This window comes from Prorops nasuta, unplaced genomic scaffold (assembly GCF_024137725.1).
Source record: "Prorops nasuta isolate Cenicafe-Biocafe unplaced genomic scaffold, Cenicafe_Pnas_1.2 PNAS00006, whole genome shotgun sequence".
Classification (NCBI taxonomy): Eukaryota; Metazoa; Arthropoda; class Insecta; order Hymenoptera; family Bethylidae; genus Prorops; species Prorops nasuta.
Genome location: NW_027116803.1, coordinates 3210906 through 3233632, shown reverse-complemented (window position 1 = coordinate 3233632; position 22727 = coordinate 3210906). Strand labels below are relative to the sequence as shown.

Sequence of the window (22727 nt, the reverse complement as noted above, 5' to 3'; positions counted from 1 at the left end):
GAGAAAGAACTTGTGAAACAGCATCATTTAGACCTAAACAGCGCTAACTCTATAGTGTATGGTATAACAAGTCAAATATTTACAGTAATTTTGTTTCCTCTTAGTAATAATAATCTTAGTTTAAGAGACAATAACAAATACAATTTTTGTAAAGAAAGCTTTTAATTAATGAAGACGATGTACAGGATTTTACAGATATCGACAAGTAACGTTCAAGCTTCGAGAGTCAGAAATCTAAACACAAGCGCTTATCATAAAAGGACTTGAGTGAAATTTTTATGACTTATTGCAGTTTAGAGTAATTTAAATACAAGTCTTGGTAATAGAAATTCGGCCCTGTAACTTTTTTGAACAAACAATGTTAATACCTTCTCTTCAAACTATATCTCACTCACTTTATAAGATAATACAAAATAATATCCACATTACACAAAACAAATACTGTGGTGGCTATAAACAAAAATTTACCATTGCACAGACATGTAAAACATGCAATAGTGCAGATAACATATATGAATAAATATACTTTCCGCATCTTTCAAATAGATTACAATCGTAATTTTCAACATTGTAAGATCTTAAATTGAATATATAACAATAATATTTCGGATGGAGTTATCAGTGTTCTACAGCCTTTATTCTCGTAATGACCATAGTATAAAATTATGAACAAAGATTCTATTGTGATATTTACAAATTTTACAAGATAAATTTTAACTAGGCGGGTGAAGTGTCATATAAATTCTAGTCCTTCGAATTTTTTATCTATTATTTTAATCTCCGGCATTACAATTGTACCATCTATATTGAATGCGGTTATATAAGTTGCGGTTCGACCCTGAAATTCCTCTGTTTTCAGCGCCACAATTATATTGTCATTCGAACCAGGGAGGAACTTAAAACTTGAATAGCCCCTGATTGGTACAAGAGTGCCTACTTCAGTAACCTGAAATCGTTTATCTTACACTGTACAAAATCTGTATAAAACGCCATTAAAAGTTTTGTATTTTAAAAATTTACCTGAATATTTACAAAATTTTCATCAGCTCTTAAAAGGACATTGCAGCTCATAGTTTCATCTTTAGTTTCATTATACCTTTCTTTTGAGCATCTTCTAGGTAAGAAGAACCAATTTCTATGAATGTCACTCCAAGCAGCAGATTCGTGTATCATATATCCTGTAATTAATTGTTAATAAACATAATTTGAAAACAATAAATTACTGTTATATAAATTAATTCTTTGTTTACCTGGAAATTCTATATCAAGTATTTGTCTCAACTTTTTATAGTTTGAAATCCAATTAATAGAATGTACTTCTCCTCGAGGGGAAATTATTTTAATCCACTGTGGATTATTATGTTCAAACTCTCCTGAGGGAGTAGTCCATTCTTTACCCATACTACCAACATATAATTGTTCATCTTTGACTGTGGCCCACTCTGACTTAAATCCTGTCAAACAAATGAGAGAATAATTAGAAATAAATTGTGTAATATTTATAGAATAAGATACCTTACCCTTAGAGCTTTTGCCATTGCCATCCATTAAAATAATCCATGGAAAAGCTTGTTCTCCCTCTATTACATACACAATTCCTGTGCGGTCGTCAAATGATAATAAGTGACCATCAAATGTTACTAACTCTGAAAGTTCCATACCACGTCCTTTCATTACTAAAGAGGATGACAATGTAATGATTCTTTCACTCCAAACTACTGATATAAAGTTTGTTTTTGGATTCCAAAAAAGAGTACCAGTTTTCATTAAACTATGCCAGGTATCTTTTGTATCCAGAAGTTTTGAGCTATGATCAAGATCACTTACTATTGCTATTTTATAACTTATAGTGTCAGCTACCTTCAAAGATGGACTAATAGGGTATGTTCTATTGTATGTGTAAAAGTAACATTGTGGCAATGAATGTTGAATACTTGTTGAGCAGACAAATCCTCTCATGAAAGGAATCATAAAGAGAAAAAATGGTATACTCAATATTAAAATAATTAATGCCAAGAATCTACTTTGAATACGAAAAGTACTATTTGCTACTCTGTACACATGTGGAGTTTTTAATGCTTGTCTCCAATCCCTTAAGGTATACATTCCTTCTCTATTTACACTCTTTGGTAGCATACTGTTGATGAAATGTAGTATTTATCATAATTGCTTTATCTTGAATATTAATATATACAAAATCATAACTTAACTTAACCTTAAAATCTTACATCCCTGGAGCCACATCGGCATGACAGGACAGGGGGCAGTGAAGTCAGTCGTCAGGTCTGGTCAGGTCATTTTCTAGTTAAGTAGTGGTACCAATCTATTTAGTAATTATTTCCGATGACAAATTTTTTTCACTAGAATTATTTCTTATTTGCTGCTAGATTGGTTATCCTTATTTAATGCACCCTGAAATTCTTGGAAGTCCGGATGGTTGCACATCTTGCATTTTACGTGCCCACAGGTATTCGTACAACTGAAAAACTGAATATAGTTAAGAAATAGGATTAATATAGCCCTTTATAAACCGGTTTCCTTGACGGTATTATCCTGTGGATTTCTCGGTTTTTGGCGGGTAGAATAATCCCTGGCGGCATTTCTTAACGTATTGTAAAAAACAAATAGATTTGAAGCATAAATGGGGGATAAAGACGGAGGTAAGAAAACAAATAATTTATTATTTCTTTAATTTTAGTACTTATCGAAACTGTGGTAAGCAGAAATTGATTACAGTGAAAGGACGCTTCTGTACTATCATAAACATTAATAGTTATTGCATCAATAGACTGCTTAACCGGTAACCGGTGTACAACAGTATGAATTGGTTTTTTAGTTTTACAATAGACAATCTAGATCATTTATGATTAATTACAAGTTATAAATTTTTAGAGAATAAAATGTCAATGTAAGGTTATATATTTTCGTAGCTGTTATAGTCGATTGGCGCTGTTTTTGAACTGGACAATGTTTTTTCGAATTTGCTATTTTAATTTAATCCAATAATTATTCAATCGTTGCGGTTTTAGAAACCTTTGATGATGCAGTGGAGGAACGCGTTATAAATGAGGAGTATAAAATATGGAAAAAGAATACTCCATTTTTATATGATTTGGTAATGACGCATGCATTAGAATGGCCATCTCTAACAGCCCAGTGGCTACCAGATGTGACAAGACCAGAAGGAAAAGACTATTCGGTTCATCGCTTGATACTTGGCACACATACGTCTGATGAACAAAATCACCTGTTAATTGCTAGTGTACAGCTTCCTAATGAAGATGCCCAATTTGATGCATCACATTACGATAATGAGAAAGGTGAATTTGGTGGATTTGGATCAGTCAGTGGTAAAATAGAAATTGAAATAAAAATAAATCATGAAGGAGAAGTAAATAGAGCTAGATATATGCCACAAAACCCATGTGTTATTGCAACTAAAACACCTTCCAGTGATGTTTTGGTTTTTGATTATACGAAACATCCAAGTAAGCCAGATCCTAATGGAGAATGTCATCCAGACCTAAGGTAATTAAAGGTGAAATATAACTATTGTGAAGATTATAATGCTTTTTGTAATAATTAAGTTTATAAGTTAATATTATTTATAGGCTACGTGGACATCAAAAGGAAGGATATGGTCTTTCCTGGAATCCAAATCTCAATGGTTATTTATTAAGTGCTTCTGATGATCACACTATCTGTTTATGGGATATTAATGCTACTCCTAAGGAGAATCGTGTAATTGATGCTAAAACAATTTTTACTGGACATACTGCTGTAGTTGAAGATGTAGCTTGGCACTTATTGCATGAATCATTATTCGGCTCTGTAGCTGATGATCAAAAATTAATGATTTGGGATACAAGGTAACTGTTGGTTTAAGTTTAAATTATCTTTTGTAATTAATTTATATTTATTTTTATTTTATAATAATATATTTGTTAACAGATGTAACAACACAAGTAAACCGAGCCATACTGTAGATGCTCATACTGCTGAAGTAAACTGTCTGAGCTTTAATCCTTACTCAGAATTTATCTTAGCAACTGGTAGTGCAGATAAAACCGTAGCTTTATGGGATTTGAGAAATCTTAAATTGAAATTACATTCATTTGAATCTCATAAAGATGAAATCTTTCAAGTACAGTGGTCTCCGCATAATGAAACCATTCTGGCAAGTAGTGGCACTGATAGGCGTTTACATGTTTGGGATCTTAGTAAAATAGGTGAGGAACAATCCAGTGAGGATGCTGAAGATGGTCCACCTGAGCTATTGGTATGCCTTTATTTTTTCTTCTCTTACATTTTACTCTATTTGTGACTGTTGGCACCTCAATTTTTATCTATTCTAGTTTATACATGGAGGTCACACTGCAAAGATAAGTGATTTCTCTTGGAATCCAAATGAGCCATGGGTAATATGCTCAGTGTCAGAAGATAACATAATGCAGGTTTGGCAAATGGCAGAGAACATTTATAATGACGAAGAGCCAGATACACCAGCAAGTGAACTTGAAGCTGGTAATCCTTAAGACACTAATAGCTATTTACTAAATTATTTCTTTATTAAACTGACAAGTTAAGCAGAGAATCGAGTCACAATAACCAAGAATGTCTAGCATAAGAAATTTGCGTTCTTTTAATTCATTAGTAATAATAAGCCATTAAATATATATAAACTATTTTGTACAATCATCTTACAGTTAAATTTTTTATATCAAGCAAAAATGGTACATGACGTATAAATATTTATATGAAACATTGATGTATGTGCTGCTAGTAATAATTAAAACAAGAAACATCAATGAAAATGAGTGAAACTGTCTAGATATGCTCAATTTATACTAAACTCCATGTAAAAAAATCAGTCAAACTTCACAAATTTATGTAAATAAAAGAAGTAATAAAATCAGTCGATTCCTTTAAAGCAATTAATATTAATGGATAAACTTTTGTATTTTTTTACTGCTGTTCATTGACAAAATTTGTGAACCTGTCGCAATTTGCATCAATGTTTACACTGCAAATAATAAAATAATTATAATGTTACTTAATATAGCTTAGCAAAGTGATGGTCAATTGAAGAAATAACGTCATTCCGGCCATTTTACGCTAACAATGAAACTACTAGGTATGGTTACAGAAAGGGCAAAACTTACTACTGCATGCCAAATATGATTAATAAAAATATGTAAGTATGTAATCGTTTCTTAAAGTTCCTGGTATATTACATTGAACCAACAGTATTTAATAACTATACATTCTTCTTTCATAGATCTTAATTGTATTAGGTGCTTTAAACTGAATAAGGAGGAATATGAATTTAATTGTTTTTATAACTTATTAATTTCATTGTACGTTGCTTTTACATACTTCAAAAATTTATTACATTCTTATTTATACATATGATTTTACTCGGTCATAGCATGTATTTATAACGTGTCAATTTCATTGGCACTTCATGAAAATAATATAATTTTAAATGTCATTAAATTTGTGAGACTATTATGATATAATTGAAACTAAATTGTTCCCATCTTATATACTCGTGTTTGAAAGTTCGTTGTATATTTGAACAAGTAGCGAATCCTCGTATTCCCCTTCAGGACTTTCCAGCGAAATCATATCGCTACTATCCAAACTTTCTAATCTACAGAATAAAAGAGAAAATTCAATTTATTTTTTAATTTAGTGATAAAATCAGGGCTTAGTGTTCATTACCAAAATTTAGGTGTTAAGAGAACATCATTTATAGAGCGTGATCTTTGTCTGCTAAGCATGCAAAATAAAGTATTGAAAATAAAACAAAGATAATTATTACTTAAAATATTGACTGAGATAATTCCAACTAAATTAAATTCTATGCTTTCAAAAGAAATTAAACACCTTAGTGAAATAAAATTACTTGATATTATTCAAATGTTAAAATACCTTTTTCCATTATTTTGATGTTTTATTTCGTTGAGTAAATTTATTATGGAGGGTGTTAATGTCGGCCTAAATATCTATAAGAAAATAAATTGATTTCGTACCGAGAATAAAGGGTATATAATGATGTAGAATAATAAACTGAGAAATGGATTACGGTAACTGGTGCGCTTCTCATCTCACGAAGGTCTATGTTCCTGAATAAATCGTGAATAAGTAGCTGTTCTATAGTGGGACATCGATTTCGTGGAGTTTCAAATATAAATTCCAAAAGTTTTATTACCTGTTTAATAATTCATATCGTCCTATATTTTCTTATTAATAGTAATTATTATTAATAATCAATTTAAGAAAACGTGAACTGCAATACCTGAGGGTACATTTCGATGTCCAATAAATGCGATGCTGTTGGTCTGAAGCAGCATAGCTCATATCCAGCACACATTTCAAATAGCATATGACCTAAAGTATAATAAAAATAGATATAGTTTTTAAAAAAAGAAATGCAAATTTGCTTACGTACATTTTTCATAAATTATCACAATTTTTTAAATGTTATTAATGCGTGTTTATTAAATTTTCCTTCAATTATACTCAACTACTTCGGTTTGATACTGAATGAAAAGTATAGTCGTTTAATCATACATCGTTTATGAATGAATGATTGATATACCTTTCAATATATGCAGAATTACAATGACTGGACTAATGACAAACACATATAATTAAAGGAAGCTATACGAACAAAAACCAACAGTTTTATGAAATATAACATACAATATTGTATAATATTAGTTACAAGAAACGAACTGAAAAAAGCAGATATATAAGAAAATTATCATTAAACTTCATATTTATATAGTTTAGATACATTTCATTAATCTCAATTATATAAAAAGTTTAAAAGTAGGTTGGTTTCTTTTAGCAAAACTACGTCCAACTATTAAGTTACTTTTATCAAAAATAAGTTAATTTGCCGTAACTTTTTCATGAGAAGGATATTATTGTTAATTACTTCCACTTTGTTTTTTAATGTACAGCTTTTGTGTTGGTGCAATGAAATGTAAATTTTGTGAGTACTGACTACTTAGATTTTAACTGACTCAATTAACTCTCATTTACAGCATTGTATTCGAATTACGATTTTACGGTACATGGTTGAGTCTAATCCAACGTTATGAATTATGCACATCCCTTATTCATTCAATGCAACAATTTCAAAGTCTTTCTGAAATTTATACACCAGATGATGAGAAAAAAGAAGGAATAGTGAAAAATCTTCTAATTACGTAGGTACCTAATATGTTTTAAAATTACTTGAATATTAAAAATATCCAGACTTTAAATTCTGTAAACGAGATAAATCACTCTAATCCAATGCTGTAGCCGAGGGTTAATCTCCTGCTTAATTAATTATTAAGAGCTCTCACCAAAGCATATTGTATCAATTGCATTATTCTGTTGTGATAATCTAGACGTTACAACCGGATAAATGCGGCTGGTGAAACACAGAAGGGTATTTTCAAGGCCCGCAAGACGCGCCACGCCATTCTGAATAACGACATTTCCGGAATGTAAATGGGTAACAGTAGGAAAGCCTCGTTCTTTTAGAAAAACCAAGGCTTCTAATATTTGTCGACCCATTTGTTGGACCTGTGGTAGAGGTAGACCTTTACCCCTCGAAGCGTATTTCTGACTCCAGTCTTCGTTCCAGGAATTCCTCTCGATCTGTAGAATCAAACTTCTCATTGTTATCAATTTTTACATTAATCTTAAAAATACTTTATATTATCAGATTAAATTGATTATTATCGTGTAATATAGAAATGAGCTGATTTACATTGTAGATGAGATCTTTGAGGCTTCCTTGATTAATCGGTTGGAGTAGAATGACGTATTGTTTATTTTCGTATTCAATAAAGTCGATATCGAACACAGGACAAATATAAGGATGCTGCAGAGCAAGGAACAAATGGTTTAGAATATCTTTGGTCGATGACGATATGCTCAATTTGCAATTTCGGCTTAGCGGAGCTAGGGTGACGAGTCTATCGGTTTCTAATGCAGTATCCCTTACAGCAAACCAATGCTTGTCAACTCTGGATCCTAAAAATATGAACATTGTTTTACACTTCCTGTTTTCCTCTCGAATTGTTATTAGTATAAAAACTATATATAAAGGGAAGGTAGAAAAACCTACCAACGTTGTTCAGCTGTTTTATAAGATTGTAGCGCGGCGTTCTTTGAATGTACATCTGACAGATTGATAAAGCACGATCTCTGGATCTCTTCTCCAATTCCACGTATTCACCAGCTTCGTCGCTGGCAGAAGCTCCATGATCCAAAGCGCTGTAACTATGACGGCCATTTCTGCACAAATTATTTTAAATATTTTATTTTATGTTTTTGGATTAATTCTCTTAACAAACTTCCGTCAAATGCTTAGTTTTTAGTAAATATTAATACCTCTCTTCAATTGTATTTATCGTCTCGACATTCTCACTTTCGTGAACTGGTAATTCGTAAGAATTTCTTTTTCTTGGTCGAGGCTTAAAGCAGCTTGTTCCATCGAGCCAAGAAAAATATAGCCAGCGCGTATCACTATTTTTACTATTATACCATGCCGCTCTACGACTGCAAAGGTTTCATCCAATAAGAAATAATGTTAAATATTAATCTGATATACGATTTCCTCTTTCTTGTTCATATTTCTTTACAAAGAAACCAAAGCTGATCACCATTATGTATTACTATTGTTTTACATTTTTTTCTATTTAACAAATATTGCATTGAAAAATTTATTGGTTCTTAAATAATATAGAAAAAAAAGAAAGAAAATCACTCTTAGATTGAAATATCAATACCTGCGCGTTTGAAATCCTTCGCAACGTCTAAGTTTTCTAATTAAATCTTGTTGACAGTTTCTATGAGACTCGACATCAATGCGCGTCACGTCCATGTCGAGGAAATTATTTCTTATGATAGATTAAAGGAAGTTAAAGACTTTACGAGACTTATTGATCGCAAAGCTAAATTGATATTTCTTTACTTTGTAATTTTCGACAGTACACACTGGCTATAATTGAAAGTGGAGAATGTATGTACAAGTGAGACAGATTAGAGGTGTTTATTTATTTCGAACCTAAACTATAGACAGAACTGTAATGATGGGCTTATATCATTAACCGGATAAAGTATTGTTATCGATCTCTGGTAAAAGACGGCAACATTTTTCTTAAATGGATTTTGGAGCATTTAATATAGATATTAATGTATTGTAAAATAATTTATAATATGCAATTAGAATTGGAATATTTAAGAATTTGCATAATGATTAATATATAAATATAAATGGACATAGCAATATAGGCTAATATATGGTATACAATGAATTTTCTTTGGTTTGAAAAATAAATGTTAGACAAAAGAGAGGAAAAGTAAGAGGGTCGATTCGATACATGAGATAAGTATGAAACGTGTATTGTTAATGGCATCTTGTACATGCCTCTTGAAGCGACTTTGACTGTCTTTCGAATAGAATAGCTGCTAGACAGCGCCTACTCGTTTTTCAGAGTTAACGTTACTTATATATATATATATATATATATATATAGTGATCAAACGAAAGATTCATCGTAAAATGTAGCACTGATTTTTATTCTCTAATATAAGACTCTTCACGTTGGGCGTGTTTCAATGATTTTTAAAATAATATAAGAGGAGAAAACACAAAGAAAATATCTGGTTCAAAAGTTTTTCATTTGATAAAGATTAACGAGGTCGTACAAGGTTGCAGCTTAATTTTGTTTACTGCTTTCGTTATTTTTCTTTCTCTCATTAGGAGAAATTGAGTATAATCCTGAAATTTATGTATCATGTTTATTAAGATTGCCACAATCATTTTTAATTTTGTTTGGAGCTGGAATCTGTAAGGAAATAATTTTTACAGGATATATTTGAAAAAACATGGTTGATATGATATCTTGAAAGCAAATATTTAAGTTAAAAAAGGTAGAAAACAAAAAAAAACAAAAAAAATGGGAGATGTTCATCGGTACCCATACTGGTCTTCTAAGTCGAAAAGTCGTATTTGACGAAATCAACTTACGAAGAAGAAGAAACAATAAATAAATATCGTTTAAACTTTTATAAAGTCTATAGTTCCCACAGGTAGTACTTACAAAGTAAAACTCATTTTAAGTATAAAAAACCCTTCATAATATTAAAGGACGTAAAATTAAAGGTATAGAGAATAATAAATTCTGTCGCAAGAAAAATTTCTGTGCAGATGAATGAGCATGTGGAGGCAAGAAAAACTAGATGACTCGTTGATAAAATTTGATCGGTGGGGCTGAAAAAACTGACCTAATTTCATTTTGATCTTTACATCCTCTGGCAGCGGATAGACGGTTGAAGAGAACCTTGGCAAGATTGTCGATTTTATTAGTGAGTTGGTATCTTTTCTCTTCTTCACTGTCATCATCTTCGATGCTGGCACTTCTTCCACGCCGTAAAATGCTACGTGCTGATACGATGGCCTCGGAATCTAGTTCTATGGCACTCTGCGTTCTGCGATTGACAGCTCGACGCTTCTTGCGCGTCCGTGGCCTCTCCTGACAAAATCGGTCGTGCCCCGTCAACTCATCATCCCTCCTATCACTATCGTCCTTCCTATTTAGACTCTGATAAAGGCTAAACATTACGACACGCGATCTTTCTTCCTCCTACTATTTGCTATTATTTCTCGTTGCTAAGGATTCTCCTTCTTTGGTCCCGCTTTACAACTAAAAGTAAACAAATCAATCATCAATCTTATTTCCCTCAATTGAATTTCCTATAAAACTTGAAGCTTCGCAGAAACTATTAAAATGTGATTTGAATCGGTCATTCGATATTGGTTCTAATCCCTCTTATTATATTATGTAGTTTTAATACTTTCACAATTAAATTACTAGTCAAAGCCTCGATGAAAGATTGATGCCGGGAATGAACTTGTGCTACGCGTGATAAATCGAATTTTAGCAACAAGATTAATTCAACTATTTGGAATTACCTTAATCTCTAATATTGTTGAACGTAATTCAGTTTTATCGCATTATAGGCAGGTCTTGCTATTGGTCCACGTAGGTAATGGCACAAAATGCACTTGTCCCTTAAAATTTTACAAGTGTGAAACTTTTTCTGGTAAGTTATGGCAGTCATGGATAATGGATAAGTATATAAGGTGTGTATGTGACATAGGGATGATAGATGCACGAGAAATGATACCGGTCAGGCTGGAATAAGCTAAAACAGAAGCAGCCAGTGGCCGGCTTGTAGGGTAGATGAACACTGAACGGCTAGAAGGTAGGTATTGTGCTTGCACCCTGTGCAACCCCCGCCCCCGATCTGACACAGATTCACCGGACAGGTAGTAGTTCGTGTCTGCGCACGGCAAATTCTGCTCCGCGGGTCCACGAACTTGCTTCCTCCCTCTTTCCTGTCTATATCTATCTCTTACTCCCTCCCCTCTTTTTTATCCTTCGCTGTAATCCATTTTATTTTCAGTTCTTTTATCTCTTCCCCTGAGCTTCATCTTCTTTCTCTTTTATCTAGTTTTTCAGCCCCTTCTCGACTCTCAAACTCTCTCCTAATTCCTAAGTTTGATCCTTCGTCGCACATAGCGATAGCTCATCCAATAAATCTAGTAGCAGTAGCTCCGCTCCAACCACAGTGGAGATGTATGAACATCGGCTGACCCCTAAAGTAGGACGATAGTACATGTACTCTGGCTTCTCCTGACCTCACTGTTGAACTTGAAGACCACATACCAACTTTTTAAACCCACTCCTATAGCTTTTCTACGGCTGCTTCCGTTCCGATCGACCTTTAAAAAATTAGGACAAGCCTTACATCATTTTTTTACATTCAATTTAAATAAACACACGATTCCTTGCAAGTTTTTATTATAAAAATATCTAAAAATTATTTCCAGTCATTTATTCTAAGTTTTATCACGAGGACTCTTCTAAGCTTTCTTGTTGCATCTCCTCTTCGGCTTGTAACACAGCTCTGTATTGGTTCGTCCACTCCTCCATTCTTAGAGTACCATCCACCTGTTAATTTTAATTAATATGTTTAGAGTAGTAAAAAACACTTTGTGGATTTTCTAAAAAAAAAAAATAATTATTTTATTACCTTCACAGCAAATTGGAGAAGCTTTCGTGGTGATATTTCAATCAAAGCACGTGGACCAATTTTGTATTCATACCTACGATCTTCCTCAGATTTATTTACTAGTTTTCTTTCAAGGTATCCTTGTTTTACAAAAGTCTAGAAATGTGCTAGATTTAATTTACGTTTATTTAAACTATTACAGTGAAGTTTGATAAAATTTTACCTCTGTCAACAGCATTTTTACATTACCAAAATAGTGATGGTGAAGATCAACATCATCGACATTCATAATATCCAATGTTTTTAAGAATGTAAATAGTTTCTCTAAAAAATCAATTTAATATGAAATTTGATAAATATTAACTATCATTGAAAATCACTCTTACCCTCTTCAACTGTATCTCCACACATAAAAATAGTTGGAAGAACAATCATAAGCAAAACAGATTCTATTTGCTCATTTTTACTGTATTTAAGGTGATTGTTATCATTACGAAGCAGGTTTATCAACATGTATTTTTTTTCTATGCAGTGTACCTCAAAGCCAAAAACCTATAGATAAAAGATTATAATTTATTTAACATATTTATAAATAAAAAGTCTTGAGGGCAATAAAATATATACAGCTTTTAATAAACGTATAGCCAAATCCATAATACGTTTAAAGTTTCTACTGGTGTTTTCAAGAGCGTACTCCACTATTTGTTGTCGTGTTACCAAATATTTACGATCAGTTAATTTCAAAAAGAAATTGATGACTCGTTGAGCTTTTATCTTTAATTCTTCGTCATCTATTTGCTCTAATTGAGAGCTACCGCTGGAATTCATAATTGAATATAGTAATATTAGTAAATCTATAAAATATATGTAAACGAATTATTTACAAATTTTAATTATAATACATATATCGAAACATCGATATATCGAAACATCGATACAATCGAGTTCGACACTTTCCACTCTACGATATGTATCGATACAGAGTAATGATATATGTCATTATATGTATATCATATCATACAAGTAGCGTAGAATAGCATTAATTTGGGAGGAAAGATTAATACCCTTCCTATAATATTAATTGTTAAATATATATAAATTTTCAACACTCCCCTGTTTTTGAAAAAACACATCAACTTTTAAATCGAAAAACTCTTTGGTAAATTGCAGGTAGACACTAGACAGTAGTAGCAGCATAAACCTATGCTAGTATGGTAAAAACAAAATTTCTCTCTAAAGGCGTTTTCCACACTTACAGTCTCAGTCAGATCTACAGAAGCTAATAGAATTTGAATCGTCCTAAATAAGGCTCTAGGGTAAAGCAGTTTATGAAAACTACCGTAACTGGTGCTGGCTCCTATATCCTTAGGAAATAACTACAAGCAAATTCATTTTGTATCAGTCGATATAACTAAAAAAGAACTTGGTTTATCAAATTTATTTTTGAAGGTACAAATAAGAACTTTGTGATTTTCATAATATTCAAAATTAGGAAAAAATAACGATCAAGGAAAGCCGAGAAAGTATTCTTTACCAAGAGAGGCAAGAAAAAGAAGTTAGGATGGTAAAACGAGGTCGGCATTACAGGGACTGCTGCAATACTGATGTTACAGTCGATACAGATTGATTTTAAGAAGAAGAGAGTTGGCAAAAAGCACTACAGTGACACTACGGAGGAGTTAATTTGTAGCTTAGATTTTTGGATATTGTTTAATTCATTAGCAATCTATTCTATCCAATTGTGTTGTTACAATAGATTGGTTTTGCAATGAATGAAAAAAAGTTCATGCTTATTTCTCTTATACCTTATATACTACTTCTATCATTCAGGAGGAAGAATTAAAAAAAAAACTTTTCTATTCCTTTACTCATCTTTAGGATTGCGTTCTCCTGGGTTGCTTCCAGTATAGTTGCGTGATGCACTGATCCTTTTTTCGAGACCGTACCTTACTCAATACCTAAGATATTTCTTTAAAGAAGAATATTTGTTCATTCACTTTTTAAGTTCCAGTTTTTGAGTAATTAACCGCCTTGCTAAATTTTAGAATTAGACTTCATCTTGTATTCAATACCACTATTTTCAGAACAATGTGAATACCGACATTTACAGATCGGATATATCTACAGCTTTGAATATACAACCATATTTAAAAATTATTTTATAACTTATTGAAGCTTAATCAATTCATAAAAAATCCTCTGTAACATTGTCCTGCGATTTTTGAGAATATATAAATAGAAAATAATAATATCAGGTACTGTTAATTTTTTAAAAATTAATTTGTATAATGAAAAAGTTTTGAAAACCTTATATATACTGTTCAAAGATCTATAAGGAATTCAAAGAGTCCTAAAAGAATGAAGTTTTACTTGAAAGGACAATTATATATATAGTTGTATGCTGATTATGAAATTGCTGACGTTAAAAAAAAAAAATACTTTTCCTAAGTTAAATTAGGATCATGATGTATAGGAGAGATGTAATAAAAGCTACTTTACTCGCAATAAAAATCAAGGAAATTTGATTTATCGTCAGAGGAATATTCCAAGTGCCAGAAGTTTAACATTATTGTAGAGGTTATCGACATTTGAAACGCAATGCGCATTATTGCTGCTAAGTATCAGTTGCATATTAAAAGGAATTTGGTGCTGAATTGCAACTGTTCGTGCAAAGGCGAGAAGAGAGAAAGACCAGACTGTTCAGTAAGTGTAGAGACCTGGCCGACTGGCCGACCGCCACCGGGCACCGGTTACAGCGACTACCACCCACCAACCACCAATCGCCATCACCGTTCACGGTGTCCACCGACTGCCACCGAGAGTCTGTGGGACTGGCGCCGCACTGTCGCAACTGCAGGTCGCAATGCAAGCAGCTCGCAACACTTGCATGGGCGTATCTTACATAGTAGGGTCTTGTTCTCCAATTTCTTTTTTATACTCTATCGGCTACAACATTCGGACTTTTAAAAAATTCCCTTCGAGGAATTAACAGCTTCGAGGAATCTGCTGATAATGAGTTTTTAGAAACTATTCCCTCTTACAAAATAAATAAGAAGAATATTCTACTGCTGATCGTGATTTTTTTCATTAGTACTAATCCACTTTTTTTTAAAATACCAACCAAAATTTAATTTACAAGTGTATATAGATACTCCAGTGAAAAAATTTTATAAATAAGAAAATAATTGTTGAAGTTTTTTGCAGACATTTTGCTATCTTTTGTCTAGGTTTACTGGACCCTTTACACTGCACAAGTTTTATGTACTACTACCTTGGGACGACTTGGGGTAGACTACTATATAGTATTAGACACTAGCACCGGCCAGCCGTATAAGTGTAGTAGTGCAACCACAATCGCTGTCGCAGAGCTTCGAGCTTATTCTACAATCTCTCGTGGTAGCTCCTGTGTCGCCGCACCCCACGCCATCCACTGATGCTGCATTAATTAAGCGCAGATGCCGATGCCTTGTCACCCGCCATTTGCCATTCGTATTCGCGTTTCTGCTCGTTCAGCTGGGATGGCACCAAACCTAATTCATCCTTGCCACTCCAAATCTTTTCTCTTTGCATCTCCTCTCTATTATGCACGTATTTAAATCATTTAATTTATATATTTCTCTATTCAATTTTTGTTCCACTTATCAATTCGCCATTCTAAAGAATATAAACCACATGTAGCAAAATTTCATACTCCTACATAACAATTTTAAAGAATTTTTAGAGTTTTTATAAACGTTTAGGAGCGCTATATATTTAAAAATAAATTAGATTGATATTTGAAGCTGGTTTTTAAAAAACAATTTTTTGATAAGTTGTTCACTTTTAGTATTTAGTTTAATTAAGTTTAGAAATTGAAAATTGTATTGACGCCTATCGGCTTAATCTCGGAATTTTAACGTATACGAAAATAAAAAAACCAACTATTTCTGTCACGTTCCAGTAAAATTTGTCTACGTGACGTCTCTATATGAGGATCGTCACCCTAGATTCAGACAATATTATGGTATATATATATAAAGATTTTTCAGTTGTTCGTGTGAAGTAAAAGCGCGCCATCTAAACTAGACTGTATAGAGGCTTGCATGGAGCACTTGAATTGAATTGGAGAGGAGAATGCTTGTTGATGTTCGTGCAAAAGGATCGGTCAGCTGGCGCCAACAATCCGCCAACTTCCAACCAGAGAGTCTATTTCGCCTCATTAATCTTGCTTTATGGTCGCTGCTACACGTAAATCCCACGACTCCTTTAACGTTGTCCTTCCCACTGGATTCCATCATCCTAGCTTGGATCCTCCATGGCTTAGAAATCTCGTTAAACAAAAGAAAAAAGAAAGTATAAAAACTGTTAAATCTTTTCAAATGCAATTCTCATGTTTTAATTTACCAAGTAACAAGTTTTTTCTTCTTTTCTATTGGAACGTATTGGAGTCATGTATTATACAGTATTGGTCAAGGTAGGACTCCCAGGGGAAAAGTGGGATACTTTGCGTGCAAGGCTACTCGACGGGAGGTCAGGCTGTTTGCGAAGAGCTAGAAATGGGAAAGCAGGGAACAGGGTGGTCTTGTCTCTCCGACAGTCTTCTAGGGACTTTATGTATAGCTATATGTACAGGAGTAAAGGGCTTTGACACAATACTCGTAAACGAAGACACGAGAGTGCAATTCATCCAGCGAGCCCTTGTCTTTCAATTACATGCGGATCATTTGTCCCCTTGTCGTCCTGTAACTTCCGTAGGCCTTTCCCTATCTTCTCCCTATATATATATATATATATACTCTATTTCCTATACACATAAATATTCTTCCAAACTCTAATATTTGCCCATTTTGCTATTATTTTTTCTCTGATTTTTCTGTGTCTCATACACTGTTTTCAATTGCACACGTGCATCACGCATAAACGCGTTTAAATTTTACTGTATATATGTGTAACTTTGAATAAAGCTTCCTTGATTAACTAACAGAAATCTTATTTGCAATCTTTCTTTTGCAGGTTATTGTTTTATCGCTTTCAAAACATTATGTCAGTTGCACTGTATTATATGCTTCTCTCTTGCAACTTTTTTGATATACGCTGTTAAGTACCACCGAGAGAGTTAACTCGTGGCGAAGATTTTAGGAAAAGGGTGGAAACAGATGTTTCTCGTGATATTAAACTCATGTTGCATAATAAAAGAAAATTAATTGACAGTGCTTGTTCAAAGTATGTCTAGTGGCAATCGTACATACGTGTTATGCCGTGAATCTATTCGCACAGGAAAAAAACTTGAATTACTATTCTACAAGTTTTCTAATGGAATAATTTAGATAAGATTAAAAGCTTCGATAGATTTCGGCATCCAGAGTTCTATGAAAACCAAACTATTTTGTCAATCAACTATTCTATTTCGTTAAAGTGAAAAATTGTAGCAATTTTATATCTTTTGGAACATTATTTTATCGCAAAGTATATATTCAGATTAATATTTTAAGAACTAATCGATAATTACTATTATATCATACTGCATAATGTGTATAATTAAAAAAATTAGAACCAAGTGGTCTAAAACTTATTGAAAAATACATGTTCGCGAGGAGTCGCGTATAGTCGAGTCGTCGCGATCGAAACTTATTTGCTCTCCCTTTTGAGGAGCTAGGCTTTATATCTTTCCGCTCGAACGATGCACGAGTTACGCGCAGATCACTGTCGTGAATTGTAGCCATATAGTTAGCAACGGAGTGGAGCACGCGGACCAATCGGGTCTTGCTCAGCTGCTTTTTTCCCTCGTTTGCGCGAAATGCCAATCGTTCGATACGTATAATCAATTTCCGTCCAAGATGCGCGCCAGTAATTCCACTCTTCGCGTGTTGCAGCTTATAGTGAATGAAAAAAAGAATTACGTAATTTGCAAGTCCGACCCGACAGGTCGAGCCACCGATGACTGGCGTCTGGCGTCTCTCGTCACACATAAAGTTTTATGACTCGGAAAAAAGAGAAACGGATAACACAGATTAATGCGCAGTTTATTCGCTACTGCCTGTCGAAGCTGTATCGCAGTGATGCAAGATCATGGGTATTTGGTCCCCCCACTATGCTACCAGTTTCTATCTCGATGAGTATCCGTGAGTCACGGTGGGGATACCAAATACCCTAGGCTCAATCTTGCATCACAACTATACGCGTAGCAGTTCCTTTTCCCTCTGGCCAATGACTGAGTGATGCAGTCACGTGCCCACCGGAAACGACCGCAGCGCCGGAACCGGATTCCCGAAAGTGAAAGCTCTTCTGCTATTTGTAGCGTGTGTACAGTTTGTATCAAGGGTGCCACGAGAGTGTAGCGAAATTTCTTCCGACTTTCGTCCCATTGTTCAGATTCTCTTGGGAATAGAAACATCAATATCCTTTGTCCTTGTCATCCTTGAAAAATTGCTTTCGGAGGCGAATAATATTGTAGGGGGGAGGTTTGAAAGAGTGTGCGTGCAGTGTCGTGCAGTGTTTATCGGGGATTGGAGGACGGAAGTAGGGTCGAGTCTCTGGTTGTTTTGGACGAGACTACCACATGGGATCATGCGTTGTTTTGTTGACAATATATGCATGGCCGATTTGTTTACATATAAAGTGAAATGATATTGTCATTTAGGGATTAGCATATCACGCACTTGAGCATTCAGTGACGGGTAGTAAAAGATGAAAATTGCACTGAACGCGTGTAAGTACATGCAGTATGGAAATTGTTTCGGTAACATTTTTCAGCTGACTTTATTCTGTATTTTTATAGCAAAAATGTATACGTGTACCGTTCAATTCCCCAGTGTACTGCCATAATACACTCCTTATGCCACTCTTGAATATTTTCCAATGTTTTAAATTATGTCAGCAATCACGAACGTTTTAGGAACGTTTTTGACACTAAGTAGATATCGAGGAGAGAAAACAAGCGTCTAAATGCAGTTACGGGCTTCACCGAAGAAACTGTCTTTTAAATTGTTCTAAACAGTACATTACCATACAGCCACAGGTCTTAAAATCAAATTTTAGTCATTCGTACAGAATACGAGTGAAGGAACTGTAAGGAAAGCAATCGTGAGATGTGCGTAGGTTGCATCTCATTTGAAAGCTTTTACAAAACTTAATTTAGACAGACCTTGCTAAAATTATGCTAATATACCATTCACGGAAAAAAATCAGTTTGAAAATTGGAACGACCAAACTTACTGCATATTACACAGTAGCGCTCGGCGGTAATGTACTTGCCGTCGAGACACTACCGTGTCTCTTGATAAAATTTGTTTACTACTTTTTGCGGATACGATGTCACACGGGGGTGTTGGATGCAAGCATCGGAGAGGTGATCGTATATACAAGAGAATAAGAAGGAATGGGTGCTCGAGGTTAATTATTATTCGCGGTATGTAACCGCCAAAAATGAAGTGGGTAATGCTTATTTAAGCAAAGCTTCGCTGCATGTGCACCTGCTAAAGCGGTCGCAGCTGCTCGGCTGTACGACGTTCAACGTGCACATACACGCTATACCTCTCTAGTTCTCACACAATCATATAATCACACGTCACGCGTGCAACTGTGATGCGCAAACAAGTTGCTCCTATCGGGCCGTGTAAAATTTCGTCTTGGTGGTAATATGAGTCAAAGCTGTTACGGTTCACACCGAGACATATTTCCCGAAACCTAATTGGCAGGCCAAGTTACTTCCTCCGAAAACCACCTGGGTGGTGGCGTTTATCTTGTAAACAATTAAATCATCGTGCCAAGTGTATAATAGTGGTACAATTGCTGGATTGGTTTAATGAGAAAAGCGATAGGAAAATGTAGTTGTCTGAGTAATAATGAACGGAAGGATAAAGATATAATTAGATTTTGTTATAAAAAAGTGTCAGGAAGGTTAGCGATTATGGCAAACGATTAATGCCGCCTGGTTATAGGCAGCTCCTCTAATTACCCAAATAATCGTTCCTTTTCGCTTTTGCCCCTCGCGTAACGAGCGGCTCGCTTGGTTAACCATGACTGCACGCACGCACATTTTACCACGTTGTTCGTTAGTATTCGTTAGCGTGAATTCTCCTCTATCGACTCTTTCTTCAGTCTGGCGAGAGGATGCATGTCAGGCCAGCAGCAGTCAGGACCAGACTCGGCTACCACCGAGTCAACTCGTTCGAAAACCGGTAGTCAGGAGCGGGAGCCGGGAGCCAATCAGCGAGCCAATGTGTAAAGACAGTAGCTCTGTCGAGTAGCATTCGCATGAACGCACATCAGCACTCTCGCGCGGTGTCTGCACCATTGCCTTATTATTCTATTCATTCTAAGCAATAGAGGGAAATAAGTATGATTGTTTCAATAAAATCTTAAAAGGAACCACGTTTTATGGGAAAGTTGGGTGTACTATGATAAGGTGCTTAAGATAATGAAACAAAATTATAGTATTTTGAAAAGTGTTTATTTGCAGCTTCATCTTTACTAATCCTTAAGAAGATATTCGGAAGATGGCCGGTGGTGTATAATAAGAATTGAAAATATTTGTTGACAAATAGAATAGGAAATTTTAAATAAACATTTTTTTCGATGAGGTGATCAATTATTAATCGTTTTTCTTTAATTATTTAAAAGTTGTTCTTATTGACTGATATCTTATTGATATTTATCCCTTAATTTTTAATTCTAGAAGAATTTGGTAGCCTTAAAATTTTATTCAAAGCTTAATATTATCAATTTATCTGACTTTTTCTTCAATTGTTTATAATATAGTGTTGTTTTGATAATGTATTTGTCTAGTGATTCTTATCTTTCATTTTTAATAATTTTTTAAACAATATCGCTTCCTCTATTCAACTGAACGATGATACATTTTCTCCAACTTGTAAATTTGATTCGAAGCAATAAATAACTTTTCGGGTGAAAAACAAGAGAGAAAAGATTATGCTAAAGGAAAGACTAAGCTGTTATAGAGTTGATAACAATCGTGCTTTGTTTCTTAATTGATTTCTCTTGGCCAATTCAATTATTAGCGCCGCCTATTATATTCAAAGCACAACGGTAATTGTTAATTTCAGGCTGAAGCTTAACAACCGGCTAGGCGACACGCCACAATTCCAGTAGCGCAACCCGATAATTTACTCAAATTTGCTACAATCACTAAACCATCGTTACTCCATATGCCTAACAGACGTTATTATTTAGCTTTAGACGGCTCAATTCGACCAACTTAGTAATATTTAGCGAGTTCAATGAAAACTCAGTTTATAATTCTTACTGCTTGCAATAATGAAACGATGAAAGTGTCTCTTTATAAATTCTAAATGTGTATATGTACACATGTATAGGTAAACTGTCGTATACTTTTGTGCGTTGAACGACAATTTTTGCTACAATGGTTGAGAAAAAAAAACTGTTAATTGCAAGAATTCGAAAATTTTAGGTTGCATGCAGTTGATTGTAGAAGTGGCAAAACTCGTCACGATACACTCCTATATTTTAAAATTTCTTTACTCCAGGTTATAGCAATATCTTTGCTTCCCCGATTTTTCATCTTTTGTGTTGTACCCAATCTGTTTAGTTTTGCCGACACCTTGTTAGGCTCTTTAAATTTTTGTAGTATGTCCTTTTCTCTACCTCATTTATATTGTCCAATAGTCTATTTAAAGCTGTTAACAGTATCAACTTCGCACGAATATTTCCATAACACTGCCAAAAAATATTACAAAGTGACAGATATTTTACAGTAATATTCTTTATACAACGTTTTACAGCTTTCCTTCCTGTATCTTAGATTTTTCACCCACGGAATCAAACATTAGAAAATTGATTTGTTGATTAACCGAACCAGTCTAAACAAATCTCTAAGCACACATTTATTACAATAAATAATATTTTTGTGCATTAATATGCAAAATATGCATTTTGAGGAATCTTAGGATTCGGAGCGGCGAAGAATTGCTTCGGAGAAGGCAAGGAAAGGATTCGCGAGGCGAGTAAAAGTCTCGTTACGCCAAGTTGAGTTACACTCGTTTCTTCGTATAATGTAGAATTGAATGTAAACCACCAGCATTGGCCTCTAACTATTTTTTGCAATCCTCGCGAAATTAGCGTCGTTAATTGGTCGGTTTCGGTGAACTGTGCATGTGCACAGTTGCCACCCGGTTACGGTTTAGGTGCAATCAGGCGGTCCTTTCAATGGGAGAAGTTTTAGCAGTATGTGCAAAGAAGCAGAAGAAGCAGAAAAAAGGATTAAGAAGAAGAAACGCTGCAGTGAAAGGGAGAAAGGAGGTAAAAAAGGAATTCGTCGAGGAAAAAGGAGAAATGACGCAGGCGTGCTGTGAAAGAGAGGGAAGGGGCGAATATTACGCGCAGGTGCCGAAGACGAGTGACTGGCCTTCTGGTCTTCCGATTGGTCATATACCTCTCTCTTCGCGGTTAACCAAGCTCGCGAGAGAGCCATTCTGCATAAGATTATCGGCCATCGACCAAAGCCAAAACCCCTTCGTCATTTTGCAGATCTTATCCGCGACATCGTTACCATCCACTAAATTTTACGCTTCACGCACTTAACCAATGCGAACTACCTTTAACCCGAAAATTACCCAATCCCAATTGAACTGGTATTTCTACTCTAGATTCTAATTGATCTTTTTTGCCTGTATGAAAAAACT

The 22727-nt window shown here is 34.3% G+C and overlaps 4 protein-coding genes across 5 annotated transcripts; 1 reads left to right on the top strand and 3 right to left on the bottom strand.

Annotated features, from left to right (window-relative positions):
• Positions 1–114: 114 nt before the first annotated feature.
• Positions 115–2277, bottom strand: LOC136774702 (soluble calcium-activated nucleotidase 1). The gene is made up of 4 exons (XM_066729121.1): positions 1521–2277; positions 1251–1454; positions 1021–1178; positions 115–946 (listed from the first exon to the last, which is right to left on the bottom strand). Exons 1-4 carry the CDS (start codon positions 2134–2136, stop codon positions 734–736), a joined length of 1191 nt encoding a protein of 396 aa, XP_066585218.1. The 5' UTR covers positions 2137–2277; the 3' UTR covers positions 115–733.
• Positions 2278–2477: 200 nt separating this feature from the next.
• On the top strand, positions 2478–4946 carry Caf1-55 (chromatin assembly factor 1 p55 subunit). Its single transcript, XM_066729120.1, has 5 exons — positions 2478–2660; positions 3030–3528; positions 3612–3869; positions 3952–4279; positions 4356–4946. Exons 1-5 carry the CDS (start codon positions 2642–2644, stop codon positions 4533–4535), a joined length of 1284 nt encoding a protein of 427 aa, XP_066585217.1. The 5' UTR covers positions 2478–2641; the 3' UTR covers positions 4536–4946.
• Positions 4947–5516: 570 nt separating this feature from the next.
• Slob (Slowpoke binding protein) lies at positions 5517–11400 on the bottom strand. Its single transcript, XM_066729118.1, has 9 exons — positions 10985–11400; positions 10297–10715; positions 8132–8301; positions 7772–8037; positions 7362–7659; positions 6302–6393; positions 6089–6214; positions 5935–6008; positions 5517–5653 (listed from the first exon to the last, which is right to left on the bottom strand). The coding sequence occupies exons 2-9, from the start codon at positions 10629–10631 to the stop codon at positions 5542–5544; spliced, it is 1473 nt and encodes a 490-aa protein (XP_066585215.1). The 5' UTR covers positions 10632–10715; positions 10985–11400; the 3' UTR covers positions 5517–5541.
• A 127-nt stretch (positions 11401–11527) lies between these two features.
• On the bottom strand, positions 11528–13330 carry MAGE. Of its 2 annotated transcripts, XM_066729123.1 has the most exons (6): positions 12972–13330; positions 12712–12904; positions 12474–12639; positions 12311–12411; positions 12109–12243; positions 11528–12026 (listed from the first exon to the last, which is right to left on the bottom strand). In XM_066729123.1, exons 2-6 carry the CDS (start codon positions 12739–12741, stop codon positions 11925–11927), a joined length of 534 nt encoding a protein of 177 aa, XP_066585220.1. In that variant the 5' UTR covers positions 12742–12904; positions 12972–13330; the 3' UTR covers positions 11528–11924. The 2 variants fall into 2 exon arrangements, with proteins under 2 accessions (XP_066585220.1, XP_066585219.1); XM_066729122.1 differs by having other exon boundaries at positions 11533–12026; positions 12712–13330.
• Positions 13331–22727: the final 9397 nt, after the last annotated feature.